The following is a 16786-nucleotide window of genomic DNA, read 5'->3' as shown; positions in this document are numbered from 1 at the left end:
GGAACGTATCTACCGTGTAAATCAGGGGATAGGTATATAGGGTTGTCACCGCAAACAAGTTTTTAGAGATGGGCAGCAGCATCTTTTACGCATTATAATACCTACGATGCTGTGCTTGTCGATCAATAAAAGATATACTAATGTAAAAATATTCGAAATTTAAACACAATTTGATAGGAACCAATAAGTAATTTAAAGTTTTATTTGTTTAAAAGCCTAGCGGTGCGTTATTTCGCGATAATAACTTATCCCCCAAAGATCCGTTATTAAGCGTGGTCATGCCTTCTTCAAAAATTGACAAAACTTTTGATACATTTATATACAATTTAATGCTATTCCTTACGTTAAATACGGGTTTGAGGGGCCTAAGACCTTTATTATGGTAGCGAAGTACGAGAGCTCCCTGGGCAGCTACGGCTCAGTCCGTTATTTACGAGTATTACAATTTCATCAAATTGTGAGACTGCCTTCTTAGATCGCTTAGCGTGCGTAGCTGCATAGAGTGACTAGAATCTGGGACCTTCTGTAGGGGACCTAGGGCTTTCACTAGTCGATAATATCCGTTTAGTATTCCGACAAAACGGCGTTCGAGCAGGCGGAACAACGATTTGATCGGTTGCTATTAGCCAACTAACACTCCTAAACGCTATGGAAAATGTTAGCTCTGCGAAATGAAGTGTCGGCAGAAACTCGCCTTTGTTTATTGATTTAATAAAAAATGTCGAAATCGACGAGGAAGTTAGGCGTGAAAAGTAAGAGAATTCTAAGAAATAAAATAAACCACCGATTTTAAATATTTTATTATATACATAAATGTTAGCAAACATTTTTTTTATCTGCAATATTTCATTTTAAATAACACATTTCGCTGGTCCATATTTAAGATGAAAATGTTATGAAATACCAACTAATGAACTAGCGATGGAAGTTATGAGATGTGGGACAAACGTGACCCAGGAGTGGGAAAACTCTAACCATTTCATCCTCATGTATGCTATTCTTCCCTAGTAGTTTTTGGTTCGGAGAAAAATTTGTGTTTTTTCACTCAGTCACTCAAAATTAAAATCAATATTTAACTTTTTTTTTTTAAAATATTCATAGCAATATAAAAAATTTTTCAAATTTTATACAGCTATGTTTAACTGTTACATGATAAAGAAGACAAAGTAATCAGCTAATTGGAAGGAAAATAAAACTTGGGCCTAAAAGTTACATTGTAATACTAAGTTTTCAGAAGTAATGACATTTAAAAAAAAATTGCTGAACGTAAATGGAGGTAAAACGTAATGGTATTTAGGTCCCCCACTCCTAGTCTACTTTTAATCTGCCGGTCGTGTGTGTAACACATATATATGAGACGCAACTAAAACTTCTTGTAAGTGAAAGTCAAAGCAAAATTAAATTATGTCCGTTCATTATATTATCTATGTTAGCAATAATACAGCCCTGTGAAAGATTTAAAAGTGTACTTAATTTTTTTTGATTCGTGTAGCTTACAAGCCATTGTCCTCATACAATATTAATACTCATACAATAATTTTCTCCATTAACTATCATATACAAGTAATACAGATTAAAAAAGTAATATTTATACGCGATTTTTTTTATTTACACAATACGTTTGTTAAATAGTCAGCCAGTAATATTTAATATATATATATACACAGTGAAGAATTTGAATTATTAAATTACGAGGTCACTTAGCATTTGTAATTTATTATTGGAAAGAAAAACTATCGGTAATGTCGTAAATTTTTTGTCTGACCGGTACCGCTGTACCTCGCCTAGCCATATCAATAGGTATGTACAGAGCGCTGATGAAACTATACCTAGGCTCATTTTATATATCTATAGGAGGTGTATATATATAATAATGAGGTATATATATATATATATATATATATATATATATACCTCATTATATATTACCTTAGGTTGAAGGCTGCCCCAAAGGTCTCGAGGTCACATGAAAACGGTTTTTTTAAGGAAATTTATTTCTAATTCATGTACAGGTAAATTAGTTATAGGTATTGGTATAATGTATGAATTTATAAACCATTTTGTCGTAAAAAGCTATAAAACTTTTACATCTGATTCCAATCAAATTGATCGCTAATATATCTTAAATTAATTTATTTTTTGTATTGGAATGCAACTGACCAAAAACTTCTGGTAATTCTAAATTTTTTCAGAATGGTAGTAAACAATAATCAATGTTAGTTAATCCGAATTCTAAAACTATGCATATAAATATATTGATATATGTATAAGTGTGTGTATATTTATATGTATGCAAATAAATTGGAAATTTTTCAAGAGGAACTTACCTCAAAACTACACTGCGTTAATTTTTGCATTGAAGCATATTAATTGGTAGCAAATGACCATACACTCACAATATAATCACCCCTTCCACTTTTACATCTATAATCAATCACATATTCAACAGATGTCAAAAATTTATATCATCTTTTAAACAATTTAAATAATTACTGGCTCCTATACTATAACATTATTATCTATTTCAACAGTCAAGCGGTGTTTTTTTTACATAATTGCTAAGCTTTCGATTCCCTTTTGCATTCAGGTCAAGGCACTGAAAATTAACTCTACTTCAATCATCACATAAGATCTATTATCCCTTGAATCAACCAAGGAAATATCATAAATGGATTTGTGAATTTTATATACATTAATAGTGAACAAAACAAATAAATTTTAATAATTTAAAGCATAATTATTTTTATTCCTATGGTGTTAAATTGATATTACATTGGTATATGAAATTGATTAAATAATTATAAACATATATTAAATGTATATATTTGTGTAATAAATTATATATTAAGAAAAAATCCCTGTAACAGTGATAATTGAAAAGAAAAATAATTATATGAAAATAAACATTTTATTTGTTGTACTAATGTGACCTTGTTTTATGTATCTTTAACAAAAAATACATGAATCTGAAGTTTTCTTTAAACAATAAGTATATGTATGTTGGACATAGCTGAAACAGTCAAATGTCAAAATATTTATACGTTATCACAAAACTAACTTCAAACGATATTTTGACTAAATTACAATACACTTATTGTTTAACAGAGAAAAGTGTGTTGGGTGTAGCTGAAATAGTCAAATGTCAAAATATTTTTATGTCGCGACTTAAAATTAGCTTGAAACCATTTTATAATAAATTTAGAATGAATTTAAACAGTAAATAAATGTCTACAATCAATCAGTAGGCGGTCAACTACGCCCATATGCTTTGTATCACTTCATAAGAGCACGAACAACAGCATCCGGATTGAGGGCCTTGAGGTCGGTGTATGTCTGTCCCGTTCCCACAAACACGATGGGCTGACCAGTGATGTAAGTCATCGATATTGCAGCACCAACTTTATCATCGATAGTATCAAACTTGGTCAGCACTATGCCGTCGATAACATGGGGATCAGTTGAGGAGCTGTGATCAGCTAACGCCTGGTTGAACTTCACCAGCTGGTCAACCGCCTCGTTGCCGACAAGAGCCTCTCCTACGAAGAGCACCAGGTCCGGCTCGTTGACGGTGATGAGTTTGGCTAAGGCTCGCATGAGGGGCTCGTTGTCCTGCATCCGTCCCGCTGTGTCCACCAGCACAACGTCTATCTTCGAATCGGCTGCGTATCGAATCGCTTCCATAGCTATCCCCGCTGCATCTTTACCTAGATACAGAAAAACTTTTTTAAAGGGGTCCATAGCTGACTTATCAACAAAAAGCAAAACTCTTGCACCTATTTTCATTCAAGTATGTATAAAAAAATACTCTGAAATATGTTACATTTATTTCCACTGCAATACAACAGGCCAATAACTTCTGGCAGTACAAAGTCTTCAGGGACAGATAAACAATATTTAAATACATAGTCAATTTTTAAAAATGTTTTATCTATGTTATCATTACATTATTTATTGTTTTTGTAACCATTGTTTTTTGAACCTGATATACAACAGGATATATTAATTGACAAAAAACAAATTTGCTTACAATTAAATATTTTTGTAAAACATTCATGATGAACATTTGTTCCAACCAACTTCATTAAATTTTTGCTAAGACTTATTCTATCAAACACGAGAAGGAATTAATTGATTTCCCCACTAATTCCAAGTTTCATTTTGATTTAAAAAATAAAATAATTGTTGAAACATGTCTCCAAGTGTCAGGGGGTTATGGTGAACTAACCATAGCCCTTCTCGTACAGGTGCACCATGCGACGCTGGTGTGTTTGCTGTGGATGCAGAGCATCCAAGCGTCGCACGTGCGTTCGCAGCTGCTCCACAGCACCAGCTCGGAAGGTATCACACGCTGCGATCAGCACCGACAGGTCATTCTCCAGCAGCCAGAAACACACCTTCGCCAAGTTCGTAGATTTTCCCACTCCATTCACCTAATAACGATAAGTGGTTCCAATTATTATTATAAATGATAAAAAGGCTGTTTTCTTATATAAATATCTTATGTATATATATATTCATGGTTTTTTGGCAATCTTAATTTATTTAATTTCTTACTCTATATAAAATATTTTAGTGGAAATACGGGAAAAAATTTATATCTACTAAGTTCCATGCGCAAGGGGTTACAAGAATATACATTAAAATGCAATTTTTGCAACAAGGGCGTCGGTCGGGTCAAGTACTTATTTATAATTTTTAAAATATAGCAACATATTTCTGAAACAAGAGTTTATCATTGCGTGGATGTCTATGGGCTGAAACCGCCTGTTAGACATTCACCTCAAGGCACTGGTCTCACCCAATGATATCTATGGGAGGACATCATAATCGCTACGCCGGCAGAAAGGTGGCTGGCTATTGCAGTGTAATATTACATACAGTGGCAATCTCATATAATTAAAGCACAAAGTGTCAATTATATAAGTTCGTACCTTGGAAATTGAGGCCGTGACAAATGACAACAAGTCTCAATCCTCTACCACTGGGCTACCACTGTTTTGCACAAAGGAAATGAGACTTATTTTAACATTATTCATGGGCATATAAAATATGCCCTATTTTTTTTTTATTTCTGCCTACAAACATGCTATGTTAGATTATACTATGTTATTATTTCCTAAATAAAAAAGTTGTAAATTTTCCATTTTATAAGGCTTTGATTGAACAAACAACGGAAATTTCTTTACACATACGAATATTATTACTGTTTAATATTCGGGAACATGTACTTACCCCACAAAAAGCCATCACATAGGGTCGGCCCTCTTGCTTTGCATGCATGCAGTCCCTCAGAATGTCCACCCTGCGCTTCGGAGACAATATTTGAACCAACGACTCCGTAAGAGTACTCCGAACTGTTTTCGCCACACTGTCGAATGTGCCAAGCACCTGTGAAGAACAATAAAACAGTAAAAGTAAAAAAAATAGTTGTAATAAACTAAACATTGGAATAAATAAAATTGAATGTGTGATAATATCTACAAATTTAAGTAGTAAAAATGGTTTAAGCATTAAATAAATTATGATAAAAAAGATAATAAACCCAATGTATCTGTGACTTTAGAAAAGTGAATGAAAGGTGATGTAAAGGAGGAAACTAAAAATGGATACATATGTAAGCTCCTGTGAAGTATATTAGAAGAACAAATGAATGACCTAAAAAGACTGAAAGATGATCAAAGAAATAATAAGAAGTATGTGAAATAATTAATTAAAAATTGTAAGTTCCCTATCCCTAAACAAGATAGGGGAGAACTAGAGGCCCCCAATTACAGGGGCCAAAATTTTGAGATAATCTGATGACAAGTCCACCACTATATGGACCCCTGGAGGCAATATAAGAAGGACAAGAGGGTACAGTTGTCTGATGACCTTAAAAGAGTTGCAGGGCCATTGTGAACATTTAGCTCGAGACATGGGCAGATGTAAGCAATTAGGGCCTATGCAACTGCAAGTTGCACTATGTAGAACAAATTATTATGAAATTCTGCCGAGTAAAAATAATATATACCAATATAGATTAAATAATAAATGGTAATAATTTCAGCCATATGATGCCCTATACTGGATGTAGACCTCCTCAAAAGTTTTCCAATATACTGGTTATGCTGCCCTTACTGGTTTGAATGTTTTAAAGTAGAAATTGTTTACAATGTCACTTATGCAAAACAATATCAGAGATGTGTTATTTAAATTACTATTTTAGAAGGAATATTAAAAAAGTTTACGCTTTTAAAAAAATGTCACACATTTACTTTACATACAGTACGTAACATAATCTACAGTAAAGTCTTTTAATTGTGAAAAATTATTTTATTTCGGAAAAAAAAACTAGATTATATACAATGTAATTTTTTAATTACAGGATCTGTAAAGATAAAACTCTTCTTTTTCCTAGGTTATGAATCTCTAGCACAGACCACTATTAATTCTTGTCCAAAATTTTACTTTTTATGTGCAAAGCAATACTTACTTTTCCTTCGAGCTTGGTAGCAACTGAATCGCAGAGTTTGTTCGCGATGTCCGCCGCCACATTCTTAGCGATGAGGTGGTCGCGAAGCTTGTCCAACACTGGACGCATGCTCTCCTCGGACAAAGCCTTCGACCCCACCAAACCTTCGAACAAATTTCACATTTTATCTACTATTTTAAAATTTATAATACATAAAGTATATTGTTGTTATGAAAACAATATACAGGGTACTTGGTGATACAAGTGAAAGTTTTAATTTTTTTGCATTAAATCAATAAATGTGTTCACATTTAAAAATGATTTATATTTTTTTTCTTTTTAACTGAGATAGGTCAAATATCTATGACAGTATGAATGTTGTCGAGTCGACTAGTTCAGGTACATTTTCTGATATAATTAAAAAAATTCTACTGCAGAATCAAAAAATTCTTTTACAATTGACCAAAAAGATTGACACGGTGTTCTTCTCCTTCTTTTTAAATAATAGACGCCCATTATAAGGCATAAATCTCTCCCAAAGTTAGCCACGATGACTGATCTTATGCTGCCTACATCCAGTGACTTCCCGTGACCTTAACTATATCGTCGCTTCACTTAGTGGGTGGCCTTCCCTCGTCGCGTCTACAGGTTCATGGTCGCTAAAGAACATTTCAATTTTACGAGCCATGCATTTCGCCTACGACCACTGCAGAGTAGCAATTTTTTGGTTATTTTGGTGATCTTAGTTCTTTTGAAAATCTTCTCAATTCTTATTTGATCTGCAGCGAAAATCGAACATTGCCCTCTATAATGCTCTCTATATGACCCCGAGTCTTCTTTCGAAGCACATAGCATTATACAATAATAATATGATTCACCTTTAAACAGGCTGAACATGCCACCAGATTTCTTAGGGCTAGATTGAGCGCTCTTCTCTGTTTCTTCATCGCTGCTGCTATAATCTGATTCCACCTCCAAGTCCTTGATAGCTCCAGCCATTTGCCCCACGAGCTGCAAAAAAGTTAAGTAAATTAGCATGTGAAACTTTAAAAGTAATTAACATTTTCACTTATAATAATTGGTCTCTGAGGCAAAAAGCCAATGTAACAGCGCCTTATATCTACTGCTAAGTAAGTACTACTAGTAAGAGATCATTACTATGTTCCAGTTCCAGAGGCACTGTATATTTGGAGTAGACATATATTAAACACGTTCTAATCAAGTTTTGGTAGGATCATTTATAATTTATCATATGCACCATACCTAAAACACTGAATCCAGCATATACATGGTGAATCCAAGGAATGATTAAAAGTTGTCTCTAAAGTGATAATATTTTTCTAAGATAAGAAATTTTAGACCTAGCTTTAATAACTAGATATCTAGAATGTATAGAAAAGATTTCAGCCTCTATGTGCATAAATATAGAGCATGTATAAATAATATTCAATAAATAATCAATAATATTCCATCTCATTCGCTCATCTGCATCCTAAAATTTCTTCGGCACCAAGAGGATTTCCATATGCCAACACTTTAACTCAAGTATATATTTCTCATTTAATCTCTATTCATCATAATTAGCTAACATACACTCTATTATTTTATATTGTGATAGCACATACCTGTGTATCGGCCATAATCTCGTTGGGCACCTCATCCTTATCTGTGCTGAAGTCCAGCGATGGGAGATCACGGCTGCCGCCACCAAGCTCCCACACACGTGGTTTCTTAACACGGTCTACGTTCTTCGGACTTTTTGGTGATTTTCTAGATGGAACACCAAAAATATTTAATAATAAAGAGTATGGCTAGCTACTTTACTTATACATGACAAGAAAATGTATACAAGTGTCAGGATAGATATTGCAAGACATAGCTCCAGCATAACTTCCCCTAAAATCTTGCGCTATCTGCATCCAGCGGCTTCCCGCGACCTTAAATACCTATGTCGTTGGTTCATATAGTGGAGGCCTACCCACACCGCGTCTACCTAACCTTTCGGCCATAACAGCCGTCAGTTGCACGAGTGATGTGCTCTGAGCAATGCTACTTCAGACAAGCAACTTTTTTAATTATGTTAGTGTCTCTGATCTTTGTGCGGATCTTTTAATTTCTGATTGTATCTCACAAGGTCCGAGTTTAGCTCTGTCCATTGTTTTTTAAGCCTCATTAATTCCACCAAATCATTACACTTAATGAAAATATAATGATTTAAATAATAAATAATTATATTTTAGCAAATTAGATTGTGCTAACAATTTTACTCAACTAATCTAATAAAAATCAAGTCAAAATGGCTCAGATGGGCAGGCCACTTGAAAAGAATGAACCACCAGGGCTGTTAATACCGTCTCCAAGTGGACATAGATAAAGACCCAGGAAGGGGTGGCTGGAATGTGTAGAGCAAAAACTCAGGAGTATCGGAAGGAAGACATCTTGGCAAACAACAGCAAAGGATAGAGCTAGATGGAAGACGATCATGGAGGAGGCCAAGATTCATAAAGAGAACACTACTCATAAAAATTCTTTAACCAAGTTCAATTTGTTACTAAATTTATAAATTTCAGAATACAGGGTATAGCATTATAATATATTACAGTATTTTATACATGCAAAATGATGCTTATCCTTATCTTCCCTCTGTAGAAGTAGAGGTGTAGTAAGAGACATAAGTAATTTAAAAGTACATGTGCCAATACTTCAAAATCCAGACCTAGTGTCACAATATCACAAGTGTTGGATTAATAGTCTTGTAATATACCGGTTTACACACTAATTTTTTCTTCATCATTTATTGGGAAATAAAAATGTTACATAACATACACAAAGTATGAAAAAATATAATCCACAGCCTATATTGATGATTGGTTATAGGCAAATAGCTCTAAGGAAGCGAATGAATAGGTCATTTGTCATTAAAAATAAGATATTACACTTATTTCCGATCATCCTGTATAAAATCATTATGAACTATTTTGTATGTGACAGGCCAAAAACCTCTAACAATATGACATCTGCAAGGACAGATAGTAAGCAATATGTAATATGCAGTAATCTGAATTTTAAAAATGTTTTTTTTACTATATTATCATAGTATTATTTAATATATCTAAATCCATTGATTGTTTGAGGATACATACATATATAGACAATTACCCGGTATAGGTGTAATTCTAAATAAAGCAACATTTTCTATACTAACAATTTAAAAAAAGTAATTCGTAACAGGTTTATCATGTAACCTTGTTGTGAAGGGTATTGGCATATGCTGACATTGCTAATAATTATGTACATCCAATTAAATGTAAAAATATCTTTGATAAATATTGATAAGACAAGATATAGTTGTTATATAAAATAGATATTTTCTTTTAGTTAAAAGTCTTGATTAATATAATAAAATAAAAATAAGTTTTAATTGTTTGAATTATGTAAAATTTAAAACATTGCATGAATTTTTTATTTCTCTAAAAACTTATTGTGATATTTTTTGTGTTAAACTTCAGTCTAAATACTTTAGGAGAAGTATAGGATTATGGTTATTTTCCAAATATATTAATAACTATTGTTGGTTGTGTTACTTGACTTAATAAATTTTAACTATGAAAGAATTATTTACACACATATAGAGATGTACAAAAATTATTATACATAGAAATTCTTACTTGGCTTCTTTCTTGTTCTTAGACGCCAACTTCTGTGCTAGTTTAGCTCTGTTTGTCGCTATCACATCATCCTCTTGTTCATAGCTTTCTTCAATTTTGCCATTAGTTAGATTCTTAGATTCAACTATTTTTACTGAAAATAAAAAATATTATTATTAATAAAGATTAAGGGACTTCCACCTACTTGGTGGACAGATGACCTTGTCAAGGTCGTTATAAGCCAATGGATGCAGGCCTATTTTGACCGGTCCTATGGGAGTAGTAACGTAATGTAGTAAAGTAGTAGGTAACATAATGAGTGTACAGAATCTATTTATAATAAGAAATACTGACAGTTTAATCTAATAATGTTAACCAGCTGAAACATATATGTCCAGTGTAAACTGTACAAACATGACACATGAATAAATATGTAAAATATTTATTTCACCCTAGGACAGGTGGGGCGCATAATTGTGTACAGCTAAGGTATTAGTCATTATCATGTTTCTCGTCATTAATATAAGATATGGAGGTCAGTATGATTTCCCTATTGAGAGCGGTAGACATATACTGGCAACCTATTCACATATTATACCTTATTTACATATAGTTTTTATTTGCGCATAACTGTTTATATTTTTTATATATTGAAGCATGAAGATAATATTAGTTTAGATGAAATCAATGTACCATCTACTTAGAAATGAGATATTTTATGAGTTCATCTGAATTATCTATCATTAATTTTAATTTGAGCTATAAATCTAACACTGTATTTATAAATAAATGAAAAAAATAATAATAGAAGAATAGAAATAAGAGGCCCTCTGAAGACTTTTCACAAGCACATTATTCATTTCACTGGGTTATGCAGCAAACTTACCAGATTTTTTATTTTTCTCCTCTCCTTTCCTCTCTATCATAGAAGCTACAGTCTTCTTGGATTTCTGAGAATCCTCAAAAGTTCTCATTTGTTTTGGAATTTTAGCTTGTGACTTGGCTGCAAAATTAAATTTTAAATAATTATGAAATCAATTGATTCATCATCAGGGAGTTGCCCAAAGATTTTTTCATAAGCAAATGTAATAGTATAATTACAAATATAGCATAATTATAAATTACTGACTTATTTTGATAAATGCAATTAAACATTTCAAAACTTCTTTATGAAAAATATATATTTTTTAATATTAGTGTAGAGAAATCATAAATACTTACCCCAGTTCTCACATTCTTTGAGAACTCTGTCAAAACACATTTTGAACTCAAAGTCCATGTTATGTTTTCCAGTCTGCAGATCATTTTTATACTTGTCTCTAAATTCCAAATGGACATCATTTAAAAACTTATCTACATACGACAGTTGGAGTATGCGCTGGTACGCTACAACGAACACTAGCTCAAACTCATTATCCAACTTGTACTGGAGTGTTAAGGAATTATGATTAAAGGTGTTATTTCCGGACCGTTCCTAGAAGAAGGAAGTAACATAAGTTTGTCTTGTTCACCAAAGAATCCGAGATTAATTAAAAGAAAAAACTTCCACGTCAAACAAGTATTAGTGATTAATTATTCAACGAAGGGCTTCACATGACAGAAAACTTACTTGCAATATAACACTGCGTATTAATGCGTTTACAGACGGCGAGAAAATTTCGCTGGTGCCTTGGAAACACCATAGCACTATGCCTCCTTTACTGAAGATACTAAATAGATCAAGCATTATGTACAAATAGCGTGAATGATATTTTTGTTTGAAGCAGATGTTTCACTACGCAGTGGTATGTGAGTTGTGTACGTAAGTATTGCGTGTTTCAGCTGACATAAAATTGACAACTCAGCTTACAATCCGAAATTGTTACGTTCAGAAAAACATGTACCTGACAGTAATAAAATTAATTAAACTCTTAACAACAAATATTGTTTAAATAAATTAAATATCTCTAGTATGTAACTATGATTTATTTAACACATTATGATTAGTTAAGTAATATCAATTAGTGAACGAAAATTTGTCTTTGATAAATATTTTTGGAATTGTTCTCTTATCCACCATCTATTTGCTTAAAAATTTAGATCTACCAATCACAAGAGAGAAAAACCAAATCTTGAAAGATTTTATTGGTTATCTTTAAAATATCTACATACGAAACATACGTTCTTTGAAATTGTTTATGGGCCAAACGAATTTGTCAAATCATCGTGAACTCATTCTTAGTGTATATTTTCACAAAGAAAAGTATAAGTGGTTGGTGGAATACAGTGAATTAATATAAAATCAATCACAATGAATATCACATCAGCGGCAGGGATTATATCCCTGCTCGACGAGCCGATGCATGAAGTAAAAGAGTTCGCCCTTAAAAGACTAGACAACATCGTAGACCAATTTTGGCCTGAAATTTCCGAGTCAATAGAGAAGATAGAGATTCTTCATGAAGATAAGGTGTTCTCGCAGCATCAACTAGCAGCTTTGGTTGCCAGTAAGGTATACTATCACCTAGGTGCTTTCGAAGACTCATTGACGTACGCACTTGGTGCAGGCGATTTATTCAATGTGAACGCGAGGAACGAATATGTTGATACGACAATTGCAAAAGCAATCGACTTCTATACTCAAAAACGGAAGGCATTATTTGTGGACAGTTCATCAGAGCCCATCGATCCACGCTTGGAAGCCATTGTTAATCGCATGTTCCAGCGATGTCTGGATGACGGGCAGTATCGACAAGCACTCGGATTAGCACTGGAGACTCGTCGCATGGACATTTTCAAAGAATCCATTATGAAATCTGATGATGTAGCAGGTATGATTATTCTCTTTATGCTTACCACGACAAACTAGAATATTTATATTTATACTAATAAAGTAGTAACTTGCTCTGACCCAAGTACAACATTTAAATTCATATCATTTTCCTAGCCTTTTATGAGACCTATAATTAGTGAAAAAAAGTGGTATAAATTCATACATTCCACATTTAACTTGTAACATGTACTTGTTATAAGTAAAAGTTTATATTTGATTGATATTTTAAGTCTTACTTTAAAAGAGACATGGGTATAGGAGTAAAGAAGGAATTTATTTATTAATGAAGTTGTGAAATTTTTAGTCAATTTTTTTAATGTACAGTAAAACTTTTTTCTTTAAATTAAATGATAAATGTAAACTTTTGATTGATATTAGCAGTTAGTTTGATTATGATAACAATTTAAGTTTCACAATATCAATTAATTAATTTCTATGTTGCAGGGATGCTTCAGTATGCCTTCACAGTTGCAATGAGTCTCCTTCAGAACAGAGGCTTCCGAAGTACAGTTCTGCGCTCCCTTGTTGATTTGTACAGGGGTTTGAATATTCCAGATTATGTCAACATGTGTCAATGTCTGATTTTCTTAGAGGATCCATTATCTGTGGCTGAGATTTTGGATAAACTGACACATGGACCACAAGAATCTGTTCTCATGGCTTATCAAATAGCCTTTGATTTATATGACTCTGCCACACAACAATTTTTGGGCAGGGTTTTGCAAGCTTTAAGAACAACTGCTCCAATTCCTAGTGCACTTGGTGGTAAACCACAACCACAAGGTGGGCCCTTTCCAGAATCATCTATGGAAGTGGACCAGGCACCAGCCGAAGAAACTAAGAAGCCTGAGAGAGATATAGAAAGTCTTAATGATGAAGAAAAAGAGCACCAGAAGAGAGTTGAAAAATTAATATCTATTCTTGGAGGTGATGTATCTATAGGATTGCAATTACAGTTCTTAATCAGGTCAAATCATGCTGATATGCTAATTTTGAAAAATACTAAAGATGCTATCAGAGTGTCTATATGTCATACAGCAACAGTCATTGCAAATGCTTTTATGCATGCTGGGACAACCAGTGACCAGTTTTTAAGGGATAACCTAGAATGGCTAGCAAGAGCAACCAACTGGGCAAAACTAACAGTAACAGCATCTCTTGGTGTTATTCACAGAGGACATGAAAATGAATCACTAGCACTAATGCAATCATATTTACCAAAGGAAGCTGGACCATCATCTGGATATTCAGAAGGTGGTGGTTTATATGCCTTGGGATTGATCCATGCTAACCATGGAGCCAATATCATTGATTATCTTTTAACACAATTAAAAGATGCACAGAATGAAATGGTTCGTCATGGTGGATGTCTTGGATTAGGTTTGGCTGCAATGGGTACTCATAGGCAGGATGTTTATGAACAACTTAAGTTTAATCTGTACCAAGATGATGCAGTGACTGGTGAAGCCGCAGGTATTGCAATGGGTATGGTAATGTTAGGTTCAAGACATGCAGCTGCTATTGAAGATATGGTTGCATATGCGCAAGAAACTCAACATGAGAAAATTTTACGTGGCTTAGCTGTGGGAATTTCTTTCACCATGTATGGACGGTTGGAAGAAGCTGATGCCCTTGTGCAACAATTGCTCAGAGATAAAGACCCATTATTAAGACGTGCAGGTTGCTACACAATAGCCACTGCATATTGTGGAACTGGCAATAATGATTCTATACGAACTCTCCTCCATGTTGCTGTTTCTGATGTCAATGATGATGTACGCCGTGCAGCTGTCACTGCTCTTGGTTTCTTATTGTTTAGAACACCTGAACAATGCCCATCTGTAGTATCTTTATTAGCCGAGTCCTACAACCCTCATGTTCGCTATGGTGCTGCTATGGCTTTAGGCATAGCTTGTGCAGGCACTGGTAACCGTGAAGCTATTGGTCTCTTAGAACCTATGGTGAAATTTGATCCTGTCAATTTTGTTAGACAGGGTGCCTTGATTGCTTCGGCTATGATTTTAATTCAACAAACAGAAACATTATGTCCCAAAGTTACTTACTTCCGACAACTTTATGCACAAGTAATCTGTAATAAACATGAAGATGTCATGGCCAAGTTTGGCGCTATTTTGGCTCAAGGTATTATTGATGCTGGAGGTCGAAATGTGACTGTATCTCTACAAAACAGAACAGGCCATATGAACATGCTGGCAGTTGTTGGAATGTTAGTGTTTACCCAATATTGGTATTGGTTCCCTCTTGCACATTGCTTGTCTCTCGCTTTTACACCTACTTGTCTTATTGCACTTAACTCTGATCTGAAGATGCCTCAACTTGAAATTAAATCAAATGCAAAGCCATCCCTATATGCATATCCCGCTCCTTTGGAAGAGAAAAAACGAGAGGAAAGAGAGAGGGTGACCACTGCTGTCCTAAGTATTGCAGCAGCCAGAGCACGCAGACGAGCACATGGAAGTGACAGCTCAAGCAGCAGCAGTGCTACAACTACAAAGATGGAAGTTGATGAGGAAGAAAAGAAACCAACAAAGTCACCTAATCCTAACATAACTGTTCATGGAAAATCTGACAAAGATGCTGGAACATCAAAGGAAAGTAAAAAAGAAGAGAAAGAAGGTGATGAAAAGGAGGCTAAAGAAAAGAAAGAACCTGAACCCAACTTTGAGATTCTAAGTAATCCAGCTAGAGTGATGAGACAACAGCTTAAAGGCATCACTATTGTTGATGGCTCTGGTTTTAATCCTTTGAAAGATATTACTATTGGAGGCATTGTGATGTTAAACCACTCAGGTGATGGAGAGCAAGCTCTTGTAGAACCAGTTGCAGCCTTTGGTCCGAAGACTGAAGAAGAGAAGGAACCCGAACCACCTGAACCTTTTGAATATTTGGATGATTGATATTGTCTTTTTAGTTAAAATTTTTTTGTTTAACTAATGTTAGGACCCCAAGAATCATAATTAATGTATTGAATGAGTTATATAACATCAAACAGCATAGAATATTTGTTGAAGTACATACTAACTGAAAATTATTAATGTGTTTCTCTGTCAAATAAATAATTGTGATTAGAATACTTTTTAATTTAAAACTTTTTGCCAATTTTTACGTACATAAATAACAAACATGGAGGAAAAATATTTTATGCAAATAATACTATATAAAATACTTACAATAATAGGTATTTTATAATAGTAAGAAAAAACTATTTTCATGTAAATAATTGAAGGCTTTGCTAGTTTAGTGTTTAATTTTAATAGTTTTTTATCCTTAAATATCCTTAATTATCCTTAAAGAATGTGTGATAGGAATATACATATAATACACGAGGTTTTAATATTGTAAGTTATCCATATTAACTGAAAACTCAATTATAGATTAAAACACGATAAAATTTAGTTATTATTACAACATTGAGGGTGGACACCCAGTGTTACGCTTGTCGATTCGTGGTCTATACTTCAAAAATCTATCCTGCCTACTATGTAATATTCAGAACATTTTTATTGCATTTAGTACATCTTAAATATTGCTGATATTTTTTGTGGTTTAATACGACTAATTTTGATAAAGGGATATTGAAATTTGTTCGGAATTCTTTAAAACGATAAACTTGTTCGATATCAATAGCTACCATCGGTATATATTATTTTGATTTTCCCGAAGAAAATATCTTTTAAAAGCACCGCGGAACTAGCAAAAGCTAAAGACATTTGTCGCTAGCGCAAGACTTAGACCATGATATTTTTCTCGGACGCCGTGTCAATGTTGGATGAACTTTTCTGCTATAATATTGTCAATTACGAACGAAACATCTCTTACAAATTTTTTTATTATTATTATTATTATATATTCTCA

The 16786-nt window shown here is 33.5% G+C and overlaps 2 protein-coding genes across 2 annotated transcripts; one reads left to right on the top strand and one right to left on the bottom strand.

Moving 5' to 3' along the window:
- Positions 1–2889: 2889 nt before the first annotated feature.
- Positions 2890–11907, bottom strand: SrpRalpha (signal recognition particle receptor alpha). The gene is made up of 10 exons (XM_068775090.1): positions 11708–11907; positions 11320–11572; positions 10985–11101; positions 10120–10252; positions 8077–8221; positions 7330–7462; positions 6473–6615; positions 5233–5388; positions 4226–4430; positions 2890–3704 (listed from the first exon to the last, which is right to left on the bottom strand). The coding sequence occupies exons 1-10, from the start codon at positions 11822–11824 to the stop codon at positions 3274–3276; spliced, it is 1833 nt and encodes a 610-aa protein (XP_068631191.1). The 5' UTR covers positions 11825–11907; the 3' UTR covers positions 2890–3273.
- Positions 11908–12277: 370 nt separating this feature from the next.
- Rpn2 (Regulatory particle non-ATPase 2) lies at positions 12278–16019 on the top strand. The gene is made up of 2 exons (XM_068775065.1): positions 12278–12908; positions 13355–16019. Exons 1-2 carry the CDS (start codon positions 12389–12391, stop codon positions 15826–15828), a joined length of 2994 nt encoding a protein of 997 aa, XP_068631166.1. The 5' UTR covers positions 12278–12388; the 3' UTR covers positions 15829–16019.
- Positions 16020–16786: the final 767 nt, after the last annotated feature.

This window comes from Battus philenor, unplaced genomic scaffold, assembly GCF_028537555.1.
Source record: "Battus philenor isolate CCGP_79_NKW_IND1 unplaced genomic scaffold, ilBatPhil1.0.hap1 SCAF_11, whole genome shotgun sequence".
NCBI lineage: Eukaryota > Metazoa > Arthropoda > Insecta > Lepidoptera > Papilionidae > Battus > Battus philenor.
The sequence above is the reverse complement of the archived record's forward strand: the minus strand, read 5'-3'. Positions and strand labels throughout refer to the sequence as shown.